At 49.2% G+C, this 21,357-nt stretch overlaps 1 protein-coding gene across 1 annotated transcript in view; it reads left to right on the top strand.

The window, feature by feature from the left end:
- lrp6 (low density lipoprotein receptor-related protein 6) overlaps positions 1 to 21,357 on the top strand; it is a 45,167-nt gene that overhangs the window by 15,963 nt on the left and 7,847 nt on the right. Inside the window, exons 7-14 of the mRNA XM_084111404.1 lie at positions 3,820 to 3,991; positions 7,036 to 7,252; positions 9,084 to 9,373; positions 10,190 to 10,416; positions 10,695 to 10,879; positions 11,705 to 12,031; positions 14,895 to 15,097; positions 21,073 to 21,275. Coding sequence (XP_083967530.1) covers positions 3,820 to 3,991; positions 7,036 to 7,252; positions 9,084 to 9,373; positions 10,190 to 10,416; positions 10,695 to 10,879; positions 11,705 to 12,031; positions 14,895 to 15,097; positions 21,073 to 21,275 — 1,824 coding nt within the window. The remainder of the gene's footprint in view (positions 1 to 3,819; positions 3,992 to 7,035; positions 7,253 to 9,083; positions 9,374 to 10,189; positions 10,417 to 10,694; positions 10,880 to 11,704; positions 12,032 to 14,894; positions 15,098 to 21,072; positions 21,276 to 21,357) is intronic.

Below are 21,357 nucleotides of genomic sequence, written 5' to 3'. Positions count from 1 at the left end.
GTGTGCTGAAGCGTGTCTGTCCCGTGTGCTGAAGCGTGTCTGTCCCGTGTGCTGAAGCGTGTCTGTCCCGTGTGCTGAAGCGTGTCTGTCCCGTGTTTCTGAAGCGTGTGCTGAAGCGTGTGCTGAAGCGTGTGCTGAAGCGTGTGCTGAAGCGTCTGTCCCGTGTGCTGAAGCGTGTCTGTCCCGTGTGCTGAAGCGTGTCTGTTCCGTGTTTCTGAAGCGTGTAAGCGTGTCTGTCCCGTGTGCTGTAGCGTGTCTGTCCAGTGTTTCTGAAGCGTGTTTTGAAGCACCTGTCCCGTGTGCTGAAGCGTGTGTGTCCCGTGTGCTGAAGCGTGTGTGTCCCGTGTGCTGAAGCGTGTCTGTCCCGTGTGCTGAAGCGTCTGTCCCGTGTGCTGAAGCGTGTCTGTCCCGTGTGCTGAAGCGTGTCTGTCCCGTGTGCTGAAGCGTGTCTGTCCCGTGTTTCTGAAGCGTGTGCTGAAGCGTGTGCTGAAGCGTGTGCTGAAGCGTGTGCTGAAGCGTGTGCTGAAGCGTGTGTCTGTCCCGTGTGCTGAAGCGTGTGTCTGTCCCGTGTGCTGAAGCGTGTGTCTGTCCCGTGTGCTGAAGCGTGTCTGTCCCGTGTGCTGAAGCGTGTCTGTCCCGTGTGCTGAAGCGTGTCTGTCCCGTGTGCTGAAGCGTGTCTGTCCCGTGTGCTGAAGCGTGTCTGTCCCGTGTGCTGAAGCGTGTGCTGAAGCTGAACCGTGTCTGTTCCGTGTGCTGTAGCGTGTCTGTCCAGTGTTTCTGAAGCGTTTTCTGAAGCACGTGTCCCGTGTTCTGAAGCACGTGTTCCATGTGCTGAAGCTGAAGCGTGTCTGTCCCGTGTGCTGTAGCGTGTCTGTCTAGTGTTTCTGAAGCGTGTTCTGAAGCACGTGTCCTGAAGCGTGTCTGTCCCGTGTGCTGAAGCGTGTCTGTCTAGTGTTTCTGAAGCGTGTTCTGAAGCACGTGTCCTGAAGCGTGTCTGTCCCGTGTGCTGAAGCGTGTCTGTCCCGTGTGCTGAAGCGTGTCTGTCCCGTGTGCTGAAGCGTGTCTGTCCCGTGTGCTGAAGCGTGTCTGTCCCGTGTGCTGAAGCGTGTCTGTCCCGTGTGCTGAAGCGTGTCTGTCCCGTGTGCTGAAGCGTGTCTGTTCCGTGTTTCTGAAGCGTGTAAGCGTGTCTGTCCCGTGTGCTGTAGCGTGTCTGTCCCTTGTTTCTGAAGCGTGTGCTGAAGCGTGTGTCTGTCCCGTGTGCTGAAGCGTGTGTCTGTCCCGTGTGCTGAAGCGTGTCTGTCCCGTGTGCTGAAGCGTGTCTGTCCCGTGTGCTGAAGCGTGTCTGTCCCGTGTGCTGAAGCGTGTCTGTCCCGTGTGCTGAAGCGTGTGCTGAAGCGTGTCTGTCCCGTGTGCTGAAGCGTGTCTGTCCCGTGTGCTGAAGCGTGTCTGTCCCGTGTGCTGAAGCGTGTCTGTCCCGTGTGCTGAAGCGTGTCTGTCCCGTGTGCTGAAGCGTGTGCTGAAGCTGAACCGTGTCTGTTCCGTGTGCTGTAGCGTGTCTGTCCAGTGTTTCTGAAGCGTTTTCTGAAGCACGTGTCCCGTGTTCTGAAGCACGTGTTCCATGTGCTGAAGCTGAAGCGTGTCTGTCCCGTGTGCTGTAGCGTGTCTGTCTAGTGTTTCTGAAGCGTGTTCTGAAGCGTGTGCTGAAGCGTGTGCTGAAGCGTCTGTCCCGTGTGCTGAAGCGTGTCTGTCCCGTGTGCTGAAGCGTGTCTGTTCCGTGTTTCTGAAGCGTGTAAGCGTGTCTGTCCCGTGTGCTGTAGCGTGTCTGTCCAGTGTTTCTGAAGCGTGTTCTGAAGCACCTGTCCCGTGTGCTGAAGCGTGTGTGTCCCGTGTGCTGAAGCGTGTGTGTCCCGTGTGCTGAAGCGTGTCTGTCCCGTGTGCTGAAGCGTCTGTCCCGTGTGCTGAAGCGTGTCTGTCCCGTGTGCTGAAGCGTGTCTGTCCCGTGTGCTGAAGCGTGTCTGTCCCGTGTTTCTGAAGCGTGTGCTGAAGCGTGTGCTGAAGCGTGTGCTGAAGCGTGTGCTGAAGCGTGTGCTGAAGCGTGTGCTGAAGCGTGTGCTGAAGCGTGTGTCTGTCCCGTGTGCTGAAGCGTGTGTCTGTCCCGTGTGCTGAAGCGTGTGTCTGTCCCGTGTGCTGAAGCGTGTCTGTCCCGTGTGCTGAAGCGTGTCTGTCCCGTGTGCTGAAGCGTGTCTGTCCCGTGTGCTGAAGCGTGTCTGTCCCGTGTGCTGAAGCGTGTCTGTCCCGTGTGCTGAAGCGTGTGCTGAAGCTGAACCGTGTCTGTTCCGTGTGCTGTAGCGTGTCTGTCCAGTGTTTCTGAAGCGTTTTCTGAAGCACGTGTCCCGTGTTCTGAAGCACGTGTTCCATGTGCTGAAGCTGAAGCGTGTCTGTCCCGTGTGCTGTAGCGTGTCTGTCTAGTGTTTCTGAAGCGTGTTCTGAAGCACGTGTCCTGAAGCGTGTCTGTCCCGTGTGCTGAAGCGTGTCTGTCTAGTGTTTCTGAAGCGTGTTCTGAATAGTGTTTCTGAAGCGTGTTCTGAAGCACGTGTCCTGAAGCGTGTCTGTCCCGTGTGCTGAAGCGTGTCTGTCCCGTGTGCTGAAGCGTGTCTGTCCCGTGTGCTGAAGCGTGTCTGTCCCGTGTGCTGAAGCGTGTCTGTCCCGTGTGCTGAAGCGTGTCTGTCCCGTGTGCTGAAGCGTGTCTGTCCCGTGTGCTGAAGCGTGTCTGTCCCGTGTGCTGAAGCGTGTCTGTTCCGTGTTTCTGAAGCGTGTAAGCGTGTCTGTCCCGTGTGCTGTAGCGTGTCTGTCCCTTGTTTCTGAAGCGTGTGCTGAAGCGTGTGTCTGTCCCGTGTGCTGAAGCGTGTGTCTGTCCCGTGTGCTGAAGCGTGTCTGTCCCGTGTGCTGAAGCGTGTCTGTCCCGTGTGCTGAAGCGTGTCTGTCCCGTGTGCTGAAGCGTGTCTGTCCCGTGTGCTGAAGCGTGTGCTGAAGCGTGTCTGTCCCGTGTGCTGAAGCGTGTCTGTCCCGTGTGCTGAAGCGTGTCTGTCCCGTGTGCTGAAGCGTGTCTGTCCCGTGTGCTGAAGCGTGTCTGTCCCGTGTGCTGAAGCGTGTCTGTCCCGTGTGCTGAAGCGTGTGCTGAAGCTGAACCGTGTCTGTTCCGTGTGCTGTAGCGTGTCTGTCCAGTGTTTCTGAAGCGTTTTCTGAAGCACGTGTCCCGTGTTCTGAAGCACGTGTTCCATGTGCTGAAGCTGAAGCGTGTCTGTCCCGTGTGCTGTAGCGTGTCTGTCTAGTGTTTCTGAAGCGTGTTCTGAAGCACGTGTGCTGAAGCGTGTCTGTCCCGTGTGCTGAAGCGTGTCTGTCCCGTGTGCTGAAGCGTGTCTGTCCCGTGTGCTGAAGCGTGTCTGTTCCGTGTTTCTGAAGCGTGTAAGCGTGTCTGTCCCGTGTGCTGTAGCGTGTCTGTCCCTTGTTTCTGAAGCTGAAGCGTGTCTGTCCCGTGTGCTGTAGCGTGTCTGTCCCTTGTTTCTGAAGCTGAAGCGTGTCTGTCCCGTGTGCTGAAGCCTGTCCTGTGTTTCTGAAGCGTGTGCTGAAGCGTGTCTGTCCCGTGTGCTGAAGCGTGTGCTGAAGCTGAAAGCGTGTCTGTCCCGTGTGCTGTAGCGTGTCTGTCCCTTGTTTCTGAAGCGTGTTCTGTGCTGAAGCTGAAAGCGTGTCTGTCCCGTGTGCTGAAGCCTGTCCCGTGTTTCTGAAGCGTGTGCTGAAGCGAGTGTCCCGTGTGCGCAGGTACATGTACTGGACGGACTGGGGTGAGGTGCCGAAGATCGAGCGTGCGGCTCTGGACGGGTCGGAGCGGCTCGTTTTGGTCAACACGTCTCTCGGCTGGCCCAACGGACTGGCGCTCGATTACACCGAGAGGAAGATTTACTGGGGCGATGCCAAGACCGACGTCATCGAGGTGAGACCTCTCTCTCTCTCTCTCTCTCTCTCTCTCTCTCTCTCACTCACACACACACACACACACACACACACACACACACACACTCACTCTCACACTCACACTCACACAAACAAACTCTCGTACCGTCGGCTTGTGGTTTCAGCCCACATCTGGTTACGATTGCGGCTCCGGTCTGTTTAGAATAGAGTCTGAAAGCCGCAGCACTGCGGTCACGATCGACCCAAGATGGAAACTTTATTTGACCAGAGAGACGTGTGTGTGTGCGTTTGTGTGCGTGTATATGCAGGAATCAGTGAGTGTTTGTCAGAAGCACTGCAGTATTCCTGTACACACGTGCTCTTGTGTCTCCAGTGTTTCAATAATGTTTATACAGTTGCAATTGAAATTATTCAACCCCCATTGCAAATCAGGTTTATTGGCAAAGTTTACAGACTTTTATCTGTTTGCAATGAACAAATCAAACAAAAGTAATTGAAACAGCTCAACACAACAAATGTTTCAAGTGGTTTCCCTAAATTCAACTGAAAATGCAACTTTTAATGACTTCTGCAGTTTCAAAATTATTCACCCCCTTCATGGCAAGCATCTTTAGCACTTGGTACAACAACGTTTGCTGTTCTGAATGGCTGCAGACGAGATGTATAACCACACCAGCTTCTGTTTCTGAGGGATCGGAGCCCGTTCCTCATGAGCAATGGCCTCCAGTTCAGGAATATTCTTGGGTTTGCGTTCTGCAACCGCCTTCAAATCCCACCAGAGATGTTCTATGGGTTTCAGGTCAGGAGACTGTGATGCCACTGTATCTCCCAGGACTTCTGCAACCAAGCCTGGCTGGAATCTGAGGAATGCTTGGGATCATTGTCCTGTTGAAGGTCCAAGCTCCAGCTTCCTCACTGACGGCATGATGTTTTCTCCTAGGATCTCCTGATACTTCAGTGACTCCATCTCTCCTTCCTCACGCTGCAGATTTCCAGAGCCGGAGGATATACATCAGCCGAGAGCATCACGAGCTCCTCATGCTGAACTGTAGACAGAGTTCTTCACAGCTGATGCTTCATTCTTCCTCCTCCAGACACACCGCTGATCCACAGGGACGAACAGCTCCAGTTTTGTTTCATCGCTCCACAGAACAGAATCCCTAAAATTGTGTGGCTTATTTATATGATTTTGAGCAAACGGTGTCTCTAGGAACATTTAGTGCCTTCGCTATCTTTTTGTATCCTGTTCCTTGTTTGTGAAGGGCGATGAAACCTTCTCTTAACTTATTGGACCATGCTTTTGACCCAGCCATATTTCTAACAGGCAGTCAAACGTGACACTCAACAAACCTCGTCTGTTGAGATATTTCATGTGTTCTAGCTCTAGCACACCTGGTGCAGCTAATGAAGCCCTTGATTAGTAAGACAACACCTGATTTGCATATTTGTGCTGTTGTGAGGGAGTCTATTCAGGGGGTTGAGTAATTTTGAGACTGCAGAAGTTATTAAGTTGCATTTTCAGTTAAATTTGGGGAAACAACTTGAAACATTTGTACTGAGCTATTTCAATTACTTTTGTTTGATTTGTTCATTGCAAACAGCTGAAAGTCTGTAAATGTTGCCAATAAACCTGATTTGCAGTGGGGGTTGGATAATTTCGATTGTAGCTGTAGTTAAAGGACAGTTAGCTGGTTATAGGTCTGTTCATTCGTCTGCTGGACATTCATTTAAATTCAGAGTGACTGGTGTCATTAGTAACCACAGTCACCGTTTCCATGGATACAGTGTTGAGCACGAGCCTTACAGCATTTCCTGTTTATTCAGATGATGTTCTTGGATGATGTCGTATTCTGTTTGCTGTGAGCTTTTACTAAACTGTCTTTATTTTTATTTATTTTTTAATGTTTATTTTTATCTTTTTTCTTTTCTTTTTAAATGTATATATATATTTTTTTCTTATTTTATTTGATCTTATTTTTCTCATTTCTTATCTTAATTTTTTTTTTAACTCTTATTTTTATTTTATTTAAAAAAATAAAAATCTTTATATATCTTTCTTTTCAGATTTTATTTGCACATATTTTAAATCATTTTTTAATTATTGTTATATTGTCTTGTATATATTGGCAGGATTGTGTGCGTCTTTCAGTGTGATTGAGCTCCTGACCGCTGCTGGTCAGCCTGGGTCAGTGTGTGTGTGTGTGTGTGTGTCTCTCTTCCTCTGCCGCTCCACAGGTGATGGAGATGGACAGCTCGGGAGTGTGTGTGTGTGTGTGTGTGTGTGTGTGTGTGTGTGTGTCTCTCTTCCTCTGCCGCTCCACAGGTGATGGAGATGGACATCTCGTGTGTGTGTGTGTGTGTGTGTGTGTCTCTCTTCCTCTGCCGCTCCACAGGTGATGGAGATGGACATCTCGTGTGTGTGTGTGTGTGTGTGTGTGTGTGTGTGTCTCTCTTCCTCTGCCGCTCCACAGGTGATGGAGATGGACAGCTCGGGAGTGTGTGTGTGTGTGTGTGTGTGTGTGTGTGTGTGTCTCTCTTCCTCTGCCGCTCCACAGGTGATGGAGATGGACATCTCGTGTGTGTGTGTGTGTGTGTGTGTGTGTGTCTCTCTTCCTCTGCCGCTCCACAGGTGATGGAGATGGACATCTCGTGTGTGTGTGTGTGTGTGTCTCTGACCTCTCCTCTGCTCCGCAGGTGATGGAGATGGACAGCTCGGGAGTGTGTGTGTGTGTGTGTGTGTGTGTGTGTGTCTCTGACCTCTCCTCTGCTCCGCAGGTGATGGAGATGGACAGCTCGGGAGTGTGTGTGTGTGTGTGTGTCTCTGACCTCTCCTCTGCTCCGCAGGTGATGGAGATGGACAGCTCGGGAGTGTGTGTGTGTGTGTGTGTGTGTGTGTGTCTCTGACCTCTCCTCTGCTCCGCAGGTGATGGAGATGGACAGCTCGGGAGTGTGTGTGTGTGTGTGTGTCTCTGACCTCTCCTCTGCTCCGCAGGTGATGGAGATGGACAGCTCGGGAGTGTGTGTGTGTGTGTGTGTGTCTCTGACCTCTCCTCTGCTCCGCAGGTGATGGAGATGGACGGCTCGGGCCGGCGGGTTCTGGTGGAGGAGAACCTCCCGCACATCTTCGGGTTCTCTCTGCTGGGAGACTTCATCTACTGGACGGACTGGCAGCGGCGCAGCATCGAGCGCGTGCACAAGACCAGCCTGGAGCGAGAGGTCATCATCGACCAGCTGCCCGACCTCATGGGCATCAAGGCCACCTACGTCACGCAGACCTTCGGTGAGGGGGTGGGGCTACATACCAGGGGGCGGAGCTTGCTGCTATAACACATCTACACATGCAAAATAGTCATAATTCATTTTCCAAGCAAAATGTGATTTAAAATGTGTGGTGAAAAACTACATTACCCATGATGCTGTGCAGAAAATTCCACCAACTAGAGTCGTGCGAGCAAGGCCCAGGCCGGATCTGTTTTATATGACTGATGTAGTTCGTTACACACGTGAGTGTGTATGTTAGTACCATAAAATGTATATAATATGGTCGTAGTGTGTGTAACGTCACCCGTAGTGTTTCTGAAGAGCGTTTTTGAAGCCTTAAGTAGGCGGAGCCGGCCGTCGCCATCTTGGCCGCGTCACTCCCGGATAAACGGAAATGTGCAGCGAGGCGGATTAGCTGAGGTGACGCTAACAGACAGCAGACAAACGGCTAGCGGTGACATCAGCGGCAATCCACCTGTCACTCAAGTGGCCACGCCCTTAATTATGAAGAAGTTTAAGGCTTAATATAATTTAAACGGATGAGTTATAAAAACATTCACCGCCTCACAGTCGTCATGAAGGGCAAAACTAGCTTTATAGACCAAAACCACTTTTTGCACCAGACTGTAAACATGTTTTATTCTGCTGTAAAGTTCTAACATGCGAGTCTATGGGATTGAGTCTCTTCTGCAGCCGGCCTCTAGTGGCCAGTCCATGAACTGCAGTTTAATCACTTCAGTGTAGTTGTAGTTGTAGTGGTCGACCGATATTGTTTTTTTGATGGCCGATGCCGATATCTTGGAGAGCAGGGTGGCCGATGGCCGATATAAAGCTGATATTTTTATATATATTTATTTTAATCAATATTTAATAAATTATAAAACAAATTTTTAAAATAAACATGCTTTTATAGATGGCAACTTCTTAAATTTGCAATCCTATTACAGTATTTTTTCACAAAGTAATTGTTTAGAAATATATGAATATGTGAATAAAAAGAAAGTAAACACTGTAACAGGGCTCTCAGTAATCTGGTAATTTTGTGCTGGACCTGGTAATCATATTTTTTCAAATAAAGACAAGGTAACGCTAATTTTACATACAGCACAGTGAAAACGATATGAATATGACACAGTTGGCAACTGGTTATATATCAGCATATTTTAAAATGAAGGATTTAAAGTTTTTCGATCGCGTCTCCTGAAGCTGATCTTCTGTTCGCGTTCACTCACTTCGCACGGACCGTCACTCGCAGACAGTAATGCACACTTCACAAGATATCACAGCTGGATTCGATTAAATCTGCAAGGTTTGTGATATTATGTTTATTAGATATTCAGAGATTTGTTTAAATGACGTAGATGCGCATTTGCTGAATGTTGACCGCAAATGAGAAAGTATTTTAGCCTGATTGTTTGCCTTTTCTGTTACAAATAATATAAAAGCAAACGCTTTACTTTACTTACTTCACATAAGTTACCATTTACTTACTTTGTTTTACCAGTTCTGTCTAACAAAGTATTAGATATGACTGACAGAGATCGTAAATTAATGAAGACGGAGAATGTGAGTGAGCGCTGTGTGATCTGACATCATCTGAGGAGCTGCCGTTCTCTTCTGGCGCTGGTGTTCTCAGCGCCGCCCGTCAAAATAAAAGTCCCGCTTTCAACACATCGGCCAATCAGAAAAACTTAACGGCCGATGCCGATATTTAAAAAATGGCAAATATCGGCCGATATGCTGACCGAGTTTGGAGGTGAATTATGTTCACAATTATTATCGAACCGAATCGGCCTTGGCGATATATCGGTCGACCACTAGTTAGTTGATGTGCGTGTTGCTGTTCTCAGGTGTGAACCCGTGTGCGCTGGCGAACGGCGGCTGCAGTCACCTGTGCCTGTATAAGCCCCAGGGTGTGTCGTGTGCGTGTCCCATCGGGCTCGAGCTCATGTCGGACCTGAGCTCCTGCATTGTTCCCGAGGCCTTCCTCCTGTTCTCTCGGCACACCGACATCAGGCGCATCTCACTCGAGACGCACAACAACAACGTGGCCATTCCCCTCACCGGCGTCAAGGAGGCCTCAGCGCTCGACTTCGACATCACCGACAACAGGATCTACTGGACCGACATCACACTGAAGGTTAGATTAGAACTCACTCACTCACACACGCTCACATACACAAGCTCGCTCACACACACACACTCATACACTCACTCACTCACACACCTCACTCCCTCACACACTCATACACTCACTCACTCAATCACACACACACTTACTCACACACGCTTACACACGCTCACATACACAAGCTCGCTCACACACACACTCATACACTCACTCACTCACACACCTCACTCCCTCACACACTCATACACTCACTCACTCAATCACACACACACTTACTCACACACGCTTACACACGCTCACATACACAAGCTCGCTCACACACACACTCATACTCACTCACTCACTCTCTCTCTCACTCACTCACTCTCTCACTCACTCACTCTCACACTCACTCACTCTCTGACTCCCTCACTCCCTCTCTCTCACTCTCACACTCACTCTCTCACTCACTCACTCTCTGACTCCCTCACTCCCTCTCTCTCACTCTCTCACTCTCACACTCACTCCCTCACTCACTCACTCACTCTCACTCTCACTCTCACACTCACTCCCTCACTCACTCACTCTCACTCACTCACTCACTCTCACTCACTCACACTCACTCACTCACTCACTCACTCACTCACACACACACACTCACACTCACTCTCTCTCTCACTCACTCACTCCCTCACTCTCTGACTCCCTCACTCCCTCTCACTCACTCACTCACTCACTCACACTCTCTCTCTCTCTCTCTCTCTCTCTCTCTCTCAGTTGAAGCTGAATGCTCTAGTGTTGTGTGTGTGTGTGTGTGTGTTTCTGACGTGTCTCTGGTGTCCTCAGACCATTAGTCGGGCCTTCATGAATGGCAGCGCTCTGGAGCACGTGGTGGAGTTCGGCCTGGACTATCCCGAGGGAATGGCTGTGGACTGGCTGGGCAAGAACCTGTACTGGGCCGACACTGGGACCAACCGCATCGAGGTGGCCAAACTGGACGGGCAGCACCGACAGGTTCTGGTGTGGAAGGACCTGGACAGCCCTCGAGCACTGGCACTGGACCCGGCCGAGGGGTGAGTGTGTGTGTGTGTGTGTGTGTGTGTGTGTGTGTGTGTGTGTGTGTGTGTCTCACTCGTTCTCTCTCTCTCTCAGCTTCATGTAGTGGACTGAGTGTGTGTGTGTGTGTGTGTCTCACACTCGTTCTCTTTCTCAGCTTCATGTTCTGGACTGAGTGTGTGTGTGTGTGTGTCTCACACTCGTTCTCTCTCTCTCTCAGCTTCATGTACTGGACTGACTGAGTGTGTGTGTGTGTGTGTGTGTCTCACACTCGTTCTCTCTCTCTCTCTCTCAGCTTCATGTACTGGACTGAGTGGGGTGGGCGGCCGAAGATCGACCGGTCTGCGATGGACGGTTCTGGACGCCTCACGCTGGTGCCGAACGTGGGCCGAGCGAACGGACTGACCATCGACTACGCGGAGCGCCGGCTCTACTGGACCGACCTGGACACCACACTCATCGAGTCCTCCAACATGATGGGTAAACCTCTCACGCTTCCTGTGGAGTTTAGTGTGAAGAAAATCATGCTTAATACATGCATTTATTATTACATGATAAAATGATTATCATATAGATGAATCATTTAAATGTTAAATTTAAAGGGGTGATATAAAGCCCTTTTCACAAGATGTAAAATAAGTCTCTGATGTCCAGAGTGTGTGTGTGTGAAGTTTCAGCTCTAAATACCCCACAGATATTTGTATACAGCATGTTAAAATTGTCACTTTTTGAGGGTGAGCAAAAACACACCGTTTTGTGTCTGTCCCTTTAAATGCAAATGAGCTGCTGCTCCCGGCACAGGGGGCGGAGCTACAACAGCTCGTGTCCTCTTACCTCACACACACACACTGAACATTTCAAAAACTTTTAGCCTTTTATGTTCAAACCGGAGTCAGAAAGATGGAGAGATTCAAGAAGAGAAACATGTAGAGCAACATTTCTGAACGGCTAGTTGATGAGTTTATGCAGCTGATGTGGAGTTAACTATCTTCTAGTCACTGATTAGCATATTCTGTCATGATAATCTATAAATCGTGTTCCGGGGGTGGGGTTTATGTAAATTCTAGGGTTAGTGATGTCATCAACCCGTGAAGAAGCTCTACCAGCCGTTTGTTGTAGTCCTTAAAAAGCGATTTCTGTAAAAGAAAATATCTCTCTTTGCTTTGAACTTTGAGCGTTGTAACTTTGCAGATGTTGTTTATGATCAAACAGCAACATTACACACTAACTAAAGTTAAAAAAGTGACATCATGATCAACCAGCCCAGGTAACGTCTGTCCGTTCTGATGATGTGCTGGTCCTCAGGTCTGGAGCGCGAGGTGATCGCCGACGACCTCCCGCACCCGTTCGGACTCACCCAGTACCAGGACTACATCTACTGGACGGACTGGAGCCAGCGCAGCATCGAGCGCGCCAACAAGACCAGCGGGCAGAACCGCACCATCATACAGGGGCACCTGGACTACGTCATGGACATCCTGGTGTTCCACTCGTCGCGCCAGGCCGGCTGGAACGCCTGTGCCTCCACCAACGGCCACTGCTCTCACCTGTGCCTCGCCGTGCCCGTCAGAGGCTTCGTGTGCGGCTGCCCCGCGCACTACTCGCTCAACCACGACAACAAGACCTGCAGCGGTGAGCATCAGGCGGCCAGTCTCGCGCAGCGCTAGGGTTGGGTATCGTTTGAATTTGAACGATTCCGGTTTAGATTCTGCTTATCGACTCCTGTAAGGTAATCAACACACTCCCCGCGCTCCCCCAGCTGACGAGAGCTGAGGCCGGTGCATCACATCTGAAGGTCTGCGCTCTAAAAGTCTTTAATCATAGACCGGCGATAAAGTAGACAAACGTTTCGGCTCATCCTTCGTCAGTGTGATTCCAATAAGGTAAACGACAACAACCTTAGATATCATTCACAGTCTTACTGCAAAACATGTAATTGTGGATGAATATCATGAACACAAATCATCAGGCTGAAGAACACTCACACACGGAGCCTTTGCCTGTGGCTTAAAAACACCATAGAAGAACCACTAGCAGAACTAATATAAACTAAAGCATTATTAAAGACAATAAATACTCAGTAATTAAAAAAGAACAAATAAAAAAATATAGCTGCAAGCAGCAATACGGGGCCAAGCCCTGCAAGGCAGAGCAAGCAACAGCCGCTGTAGCGCAATGCGGAGCCAGAAGAGCAAAACATCAGAAATTTAATGTACATCAAGCACAGTAAGCACATCAATTACAGCAGCACAGCTAGCATTTAAGCACCAACAGCAGTGCAGAGCCGGAAGGAATTTAAATTATTATTTTATACACAATTTCAAAGTCGCCCCACACTGGTCTCGAACCCACGACCACAATGGTTCGGGATTCATGACGCATGGTTGAACCACTTGCGCCACCCAGAGGACATGTTTTACAAAGCTGCAGAGGAGAGGCTTCAGTGTGTGAATGAGCACACAAAATCATGTTAACGAGATTAGCATGCTAAGCTAACTTAATGCTAATATAGCTTATGATGTGGTACATCCAATGCTGGCAAAATAGATATCCTCAGATTCGACATGACGCAAGGAATCGATAGACACCAATTTTATGATTTTGTGACAAACTGTTCACAAGTTACAGCCTCTGAACCAATTATGGGTTGACCTCATTAAGTTTGCGACATCATAACTTTTTTTTTCCAGTATAGCAAAAAAATCGGGGACAGTACTTTTATGCGGCTCAGTCCGAAGATCATTTGAGTACATGTTTGGACAAAATTAGACCAATTTTGAAGGAGGAGTAGCGAAAAAACTGTTTTACATTCACTCCAATATGGCGGCCAGTCACATTGTTGATAAATAACATATGAGATATCGTTGAAATCGGCATAAGCCAAGGAATATATTGACATAAAGAAATCAAATTTCAAGCAATGTTAGCAAAAGTTATAAGCGTTTTTTCAAAAAACAATGATATCTCTGGAACACTAGGTGGCGCTGTGATCAAATTTCTCAGGTACCTTCGGGCCATGCTAATGATGATCCATACCAAATTTGGTGAAGAAATTTCAAATAGTTTAAAAGATATTGCAAATTATGACATCATTCAAAATGGCGGACACGTGGTACATCCCATCATGGCAAAATCGATATCCACGGATTTGTCATGACCCAAGGAATCGATAGACACCAAGTTTATAATTTTCTGACAAACTGTTCATAAGTTATTGGCCAAAATATGCATTTTCCATATCTCATGACCCGTAGGTGGCGCTGTTCCCAACTTTGGCATGGAACCTCAGATCATGCTTCCGATGAAGTGTACCAATTTTCGTTTCGATTGATCAAAGTTTGGCCGAGCTATAGCTTCTGAACCAATTTTGGGTCGACCTCGTTAAGTTTGCGACGTCATAACTTTTGATCAGAGAAGAATAAAAAAAATCGGGGACAGTACTTTTATGCGGCTCAGTCCGAAGATCATTTGAGTACATGTTTGGACAAAATTAGACCAATTTTGAAGGAGGAGTAGCAAAAAAACTGCATACTGTACTTTTCAAAATGGCCACTACTGTAATGGGCGGAGTCTTAATGTAAGATATTGGTTCTAATCAGCATGATGAGATGAATCAGGTGTACTAAGTTTCATTTTTCTAGATCAAAGGGTTCAAAAGTTATAACCATTTCAATGTTGAATTTTTGAACTGCTGGTGGCGCTATAGAGTTGGACCTAGAGACTCAAAAATTGCTACAATTACTTTTCATTACCATCACTACAAGTGTGCCAAATTTCATCATTTTCCTATGTATGGTTCATAGGGCTGCCATAGACTTCAAGAGGAGGAAGAAGAATAATAATAATAATAATAATAAGAAAACTAACAGATACAATAGGTGCCATAGCCCCTTCGGGGCTTGGCCCCTAATTAGCGATCGCAACAAACAGTTTCAACTGAACAAACATACAATTAAAATGTAAAATAACACTGCAGTTTATAAATAAAATATACATTACAAAAGTTATTTAGTCTAGAACGAGTGAATTATTCTGTTGTTTGATTAGTGTTATTATAGAGCGGGAATATCAGTGTTATTATAGAGCGGGAATATCAGTGTTATTATAGAGCGGGAATATCAGTGTTATTATAGAGCGGGAATATCAGTGTTATTATAGAGCGGGAATATCAGTGTTATTATAGAGCGGGAATATCAGTGTTATTATAGAGCGGGAATATCAGTGTTATTATAGAGCGGGAATATTAGGCTGCTGTCACTTTAAGAGCTGCACGGATCCGATACACATGAACACAGAGTCTCTCACACTTCAATGGTTTAAACTCATATTGAAATGTTCACAAAGGAATCGATAAGAGGAATCAAAATTTTACATTTTATAACAAATATGCGATGCACAGCCCTACGCAGCACTGCAGGGTTAGAGCGCGTTTGAGGTCGTTTAACTGTCCTTGTTAGAGATGATGAGTGGTCACATGACTCTGTCTGTCCATCAGCTCCCACATCATTCCTGCTGTTCAGTCAGAAGACAGCCATCAACCGCATGGTGATCGACGAGCTCCAGAGTCCCGACATCATCCTGCCCATCCACAGCCTGAGGAACGTGCGCGCCGTCGACTACGACCCGCTCGACCGGCACCTGTACTGGATCGACTCCAAGCAGAACCTCATCCGCCGCGCGCAGGAGGACGGAAACCAGGTCAAACGCATTCCGATTTAGGTTTAGTCATGAGTTGTGTCCGAAACCGCTCCCTGTACACTATATAGTGCACTGTATCGGTGTCGGCCATTTTGTGACGGGTCTGATGTGTGTGTGTGACGGGTCTGATGTGTGTGTTGTTCCTCAGAGTGTGACGGTGATGTGATTGTGTGTGTGACGGGTCTGATGTGTGTGTGACGGGTCTGATGTGTGTGTGACGGGTCTGATGTGTGTGTGACGGGTCTGATGTGTGTGTGACGGGTCTGATGTGTGTGTTGTTCCTCAGAGTGTGACGGTGATGTGATTGTGTGTGTGACGGATCTGATGTGTGTGTTGTTCCTCAGAGTGTGACGGTGGTGATGTGATTGTGTGTGTGACGGGTCTGATGTGTGTGTGACGGGTCTGATGTGTGTGTGACGGGTCTGATGTGTGTGTGACGGGTCTGATGTGTGTGTGTTGTTCCTCAGAGTGTGACGGTGATGTGATTGGGTGTGTGTGTGACGGGTCTGATGTGTGTGTGACGGTGATGTGATTGTGTGTGTGACGGGTCTGATGTGTGTGTGTGTGTTGTTCCTCAGAGTGTGACGGTGATGTGATTGTGTGTGTGTGACGGGTCTGATGTGTGTGTTGTTCCTCAGAGTGTGACGGGTCTGATGTGTGTGTGTTGGGTCTGATGTGTGTGTGTGACGGGTCTGATGTGTGTGTGTTGTTCCTCAGAGTGTGACGGGTCTGATATGTGTGTGTTGGGTCTGATGTGTGTGTGTTGTTCCTCAGAGTGTGACGGTGGTCGTGTGTGTGTTGGGTCTGATGTGTGTGTGTGTGTGTGTTGTTCCTCAAAGTGTGACGGGTCTGATGTGTGTGTGTTGTTCCTCAGAGTGTGACGGGTCTGATGTGTGTGTGTGTGTTGTTCCTCAGAGTGTGACGGTGGTCTGGTGTGTGTGTGTGTGTGTGTGTGTGACGGGTCTGGTGTGTGTGTGTGTGACGGGTCTGATGTGTGTGTGTGTTGTTGGGTCTGATCTGTGTGTGTGTGTGTGTGTGTTGTTCCTCAGAGTGTGACGGGTCTGATGTGTGTGTGTGTGTGACGGGTCTGATGTGTGTGTGTGTGACGGGTCTGATGTGGTGTGTGTGTGTGTTGTTCCTCAGAGTGTGACGGGTCTGATGTGTGTGTGTGTTGGGTCTGATGTGTGTGTGTGTGTTGTTCCTCAGAGTGTGACGGGTCTGATGTGTGTGTGTGTTGGGTCTGATGTGTGTGTGTGTGTGTTGTTCCTCGGTGTGTGACTGGTCTGATGTGTGTGTGTTGGGTCTGGGGTGTGTGTGTGTGTGTGTGTTGTTCCTCAGAGTGTGACGGGTCTGATGTGTGTGTGTTGGGTCTGATGTGTGTGTGTGTGTGTGTGTGTGTTGTTCCTCAGAGTGTGACGGGTCTGATGTGTGTGTGTGTGTTGTTCCTCAGAGTGTGACGGGTCTGATGTGTGTGTGTGTGTGTTGTTCCTCAGAGTGTGACGGGTCTGGTGTGTGTGTGTGTGTGACGGGTCTGATGTGGTGTGTGTGTTGTTCCTCAGAGTGTGACGGGTCTGATGTGTGTGTGTGTGTTGGGTCTGATGTGTGTGTGTGTGTGTGTGTGTTGTTCCTCAGAGTGTGACGGGTCTGGTGTGTGTGTGTGTGTTGTTCCTCAGAGTGTGACGGGTCTGATGTGTGTGTGTTGGGTCTGATGTGTGTGTGTGTGTTGTTCCTCAGAGTGTGACGGGTCTGATGTGTGTGTGTTGGGTCTGATGTGTGTGTGTGTGTGTGTGTGTGTGTGTGTGTGTGTTGTTCCTCAGAGTGTGACGGGTCTGATGTGTGTGTGTTGGGTCTGATATGTGTGTGTGTGTGTTGTTCCTCAGAGTGTGACGGGTCTGGTGTGTGTGTGTGTTGTTCCTCAGAGTGACGGGTCTGATGTGTGTGTGTTGGGTCTGATGTGTGTGTGTGTTGTTCCTCAGAGTGTGACGGGTCTGATGTGTGTGTGTTGGGTCTGGTGTGTGTGTGTGTGTGTGTTGTTCCTCAGAGTGTGATGGGTCTGATGTGTGTGTGTGTGTGACGGGTCTGGTGTGTGTGTGTGTGTGTGTGACGGGTCTGATGTGGTGTGTGTGTGTGTGTGTGTGTGTGTGTGTGTGTTGTTCCTCAGAGTGTGACGGGTCTGATGTGTGTGTGTGTGTGTGTGTTGTTCCTCAGAGTGTGACGGGTCTGATGTGTGTGTGTGTGTGTGTGTGTGTTGTTCCTCAGAGTGTGACGGGTCTGGTGTGTGTGTGTGTGTGTGTTGTTCCTCAGAGTGTGACGGGTCTGATGTGTGTGTGTGTTGGGTCTGATGTGTGTGTGTGTGTGTGTTGTTCCTCGGTGTGTGATGGGTCTGATGTGTGTGTGTTGGGTCTGATGTGTGTGTGTGTGTGTGTTGTTCCTCAGAGTGTGACGGGTCTGATGTGTGTGTGTGTTGGGTCTGATATGTGTGTGTGTGTGTTGTTCCTCGGTGTGTGACGGGTCTGGTGTGTGTGTGTTGGGTCTGATGTGTGTGTGTGTTGGGTCTGATATGTGTGTGACGGGTCTGATGTGTGTGTGTTGTTCCTCAGAGTGTGACGGGTCTGATGTGTGTGTGTTGGGTCTGATGTGTGTGTTGTTCCTCAGAGTGTGATGGGTCTGATGTTTGTGTGTTGGGTCTGATGTGTGTGTGTGTGTGTGTTGTTCCTCAGAGTGTGACGGGTCTGATGTGTGTGTGTTGGGTCTGATGTGTGTGTGTGTATTGTTCCTCAGAGTGTGACGGGTCTGATGTGTGTGTGTGTGTGTTGTTCCTCAGAGTGTGATGGGTCTGATGTGTGTGTGTGTGTGTTGTTCCTCAGAGTGTGACGGGTCTGATGTGTGTGTGTTGGGTCTGATATGTGTGTGTGTGTTGTTCCTCAGAGTGTGACGGGTCTGATGTGTGTGTGTGTGTGTGTTGTTCCTCAGAGTGTGACGGGTCTGATGTGTGTGTGCGTGTTGTTCCTCAGAGTGTGACGGGTCTGATGTGTGTGTTGGGTCTGATGTGTGTGTGTGTGTTGTTCCTCAGAGTGTGATGGGTCTGATGTGTGTGTGTTGTTCCTCAGAGTGTGACGGGTCTGATGTGTGTGTGTGTTGGGTCTGATATGTGTGTGTGTGTTGTTCCTCAGAGTGTGACGGGTCTGATGTGTGTGTGTGTGTGTGTTGTTCCTCAGAGTGTGACGGGTCTGATGTGTGTGTGTTGGGTCTGATGTGTGTGTGTGTGTTGTTCCTCGGTGTGTGACGGGTCTGGTGTGTGTGTGTTGGGTCTGATGTGTGTGTGTGTTGGGTCTGATATGTGTGTGACGGGTCTGATGTGTGTGTGTGTATGTTGTTCCTCAGAGTGTGACGGGTCTGATGTGTGTGTGTGTGTGTGTGTTGTTCCTCAGAGTGTGATGGGTCTGATGTGTGTGTGTTGTTACTCAGAGTGTGACAGGTCTGATGTGTGTGTGTGACGGGTCTGATGTGTGTGTGTGTGTTGTTCCTCAGAGTGTGACGGGTCTGATGTGTGTGTGTGTGTGTTGTTCCTCAGAGTGTGACGGGTCTGATGTGTGTGTGTTGGGTCTGATGTGTGTGTGTGTGTTGTTCCTCAGAGTGTGACGGGTCTGGTGTGTGTGTGTGTGTGTGTGTGTTGTTCCTCAGAGTGTGATGGGTCTGATGTGTGTGTGTGTGTGTGTGTGTGTTGTTCCTCAGAGTGTGACGGGTCTGATGTGTGTGTGTGTTGGGTCTGATATGTGTGTGTGTGTTGTTCCTCAGAGTGTGACGGGTCTGATGTGTGTGTGTTGGGTCTGATGTGTGTGTGTGTGTTGTTCCTCGGTGTGTGACGGGTCTGATGTGTGTGTGTTGGGTCTGATGTGTGTGTGTGTGTTGTTCCTCGGTGTGTGACTGGTCTGGTGTGTGTGTGTTGGGTCTGATGTGTGTGTGTGTGTTGGGTCTGGTGTGTGTGTGTTGGGTCTGATATGTGTGTGACGGGTCTGATGTGTGTGTGTGTGTTGTTCCTCAGAGTGTGACGGGTCTGATGTGTGTGTGTGTGTGTGTTGTTCCTCAGAGTGTGATGGGTCTGATGTGTGTGTGTGTGTGTGTTGTTCCTCAGAGTGTGATGGGTCTGATGTGTGTGTGTGTGTGTGTTGTTCCTCAGAGTGTGACGGGTCTGATGTGTGTGTGTGTTGGGTCTGATATGTGTGTGTGTGTTGTTCCTCAGAGTGTGACGGGTCTGATGTGTGTGTGTGTGTTGTTCCTCAGAGTGTGACGGGTCTGATGTGTGTGTGTGTGTGTGTGTGTGTTGTTCCTCAGAGTGTGACGGGTCTGATGTGTGTGTGTGTGTGTTGTTCCTCAGAGTGTGACGGGTCTGATGTGTGTGTGTGTGTGTGTGTGTGTGTTGTTCCTCAGAGTGTGACGGGTCTGATGTGTGTGTGTGTGTGTGTGTTGTTCCTCAGAGTGTGACGGGTCTGATGTGTGTGTGTTGGGTCTGATGTGTGTGTGTGTGTTGTTCCTCAGAGTGTGACGGGTCTGGTGTGTGTGTGTGTGTGTGTGTGTTGTTCCTCAGAGTGTGATGGGTCTGATGTGTGTGTGTGTGTGTGTGTGTGTTGTTCCTCAGAGTGTGACGGGTCTGATGTGTGTGTGTGTTGGGTCTGATATGTGTGTGTGTGTTGTTCCTCAGAGTGTGACGGGTCTGATGTGTGTGTGTTGGGTCTGATGTGTGTGTGTGTGTTGTTCCTCGGTGTGTGACGGGTCTGATGTGTGTGTGTTGGGTCTGATGTGTGTGTGTGTGTTGTTCCTCGGTGTGTGACGGGTCTGGTGTGTGTGTGTTGGGTCTGATGTGTGTGTGTGTTGGGTCTGGTGTGTGTGTGTTGGGTCTGATATGTGTGTGACGGGTCTGATGTGTGTGTGTGTGTTGTTCCTCAGAGTGTGACGGGTCTGATGTGTGTGTGTGTGTGTGTGTTGTTCCTCAGAGTGTGATGGGTCTGATGTGTGTGTGTGTGTGTGTTGTTCCTCAGAGTGTGATGGGTCTGATGTGTGTGTGTGTGTGTGTTGTTCCTCAGAGTGTGACGGGTCTGATGTGTGTGTGTGTTGGGTCTGATATGTGTGTGTGTGTTGTTCCTCAGAGTGTGACGGGTCTGATGTGTGTGTGTGTGTTGTTCCTCAGAGTGTGACGGGTCTGATGTGTGTGTGTGTGTGTGTGTGTGTGTGTTGTTCCTCAGAGTGTGACGGGTCTGATGTGTGTGTGTGTGTGTTGTTCCTCAGAGTGTGACGGGTCTGATGTGTGTGTGTGTGTGTGTGTGTGTGTGTGTTGTTCCTCAGAGTGTGACGGGTCTGATGTGTGTGTGTGTGTGTGTTGTTCCTCAGAGTGTGACGGGTCTGATGTGTGTGTGTGTGTGTGTTGTTCCTCAGAGTGTGACGGGTCTGATGTGTGTGTGTGTGTGTGTTGTTCCTCAGAGTGTGACGGGTCTGATGTGTGTGTGTGTGTTGTTCCTCAGAGTGTGACGGGTCTGATGTGTGTGTGTGTGTTGTTCCTCAGAGTGTGATGGGTCTGATGTGTGTGTGTGTGTGTGTTGTTCCTCAGAGTGTGACGGGTCTGATGTGTGTGTGTGTTGGGTCTGATATGTGTGTGTGTGTTGTTCCTCAGAGTGTGACGGGTCTGATGTGTGTGTGTGTGTTGTTCCTCAGAGTGTGACGGGTCTGATGTGTGTGTGTGTGTGTGTGTGTGTTGTTCCTCAGAGTGTGACGGGTCTGATGTGTGTGTGTGTGTGTGTTGTTCCTCAGAGTGTGACGGGTCTGATGTGTGTGTGTGTGTGTGTTGTTCCTCAGAGTGTGACGGGTCTGATGTGTGTGTGTGTGTGTTGTTCCTCAGAGTGTGACGGGTCTGATGTGTGTGTGTGTGTTGTTCCTCAGAGTGTGACGGGTCTGATGTGTGTGTGTGTGTTGTTCCTCAGAGTGTGACGGTGGTGTCCGGTGGGCCGAGTCTCGGTCTCCAGCCCTATGATCTCAGCATCGACGTCTACAGCCGCTTCATCTACTGGACCAGCGAGGTCACCAACGTCATCAACGTCACACGCCTGGACGGCTCGCGGGTCGGAGTGGTGCTGCGCGGAGAACACGACAAACCGCGCGCCATCGTGGTCAATCCTGAGCGAGGGTGAGCGCCGCTGCTCGCGTCACAGGGATAGCTCTACTAGTGTGATCTCAGCGTGTGCCGTCATGTGATCTCAGCGTGTGCC

The sequence above is a fragment of the Abramis brama genome (assembly GCF_963993115.1).
Source record: "Abramis brama genome assembly, chromosome: 4".
NCBI lineage: Eukaryota > Metazoa > Chordata > Actinopteri > Cypriniformes > Leuciscidae > Abramis > Abramis brama.
This window is presented reverse-complemented; position numbering and strand designations above follow the sequence as displayed.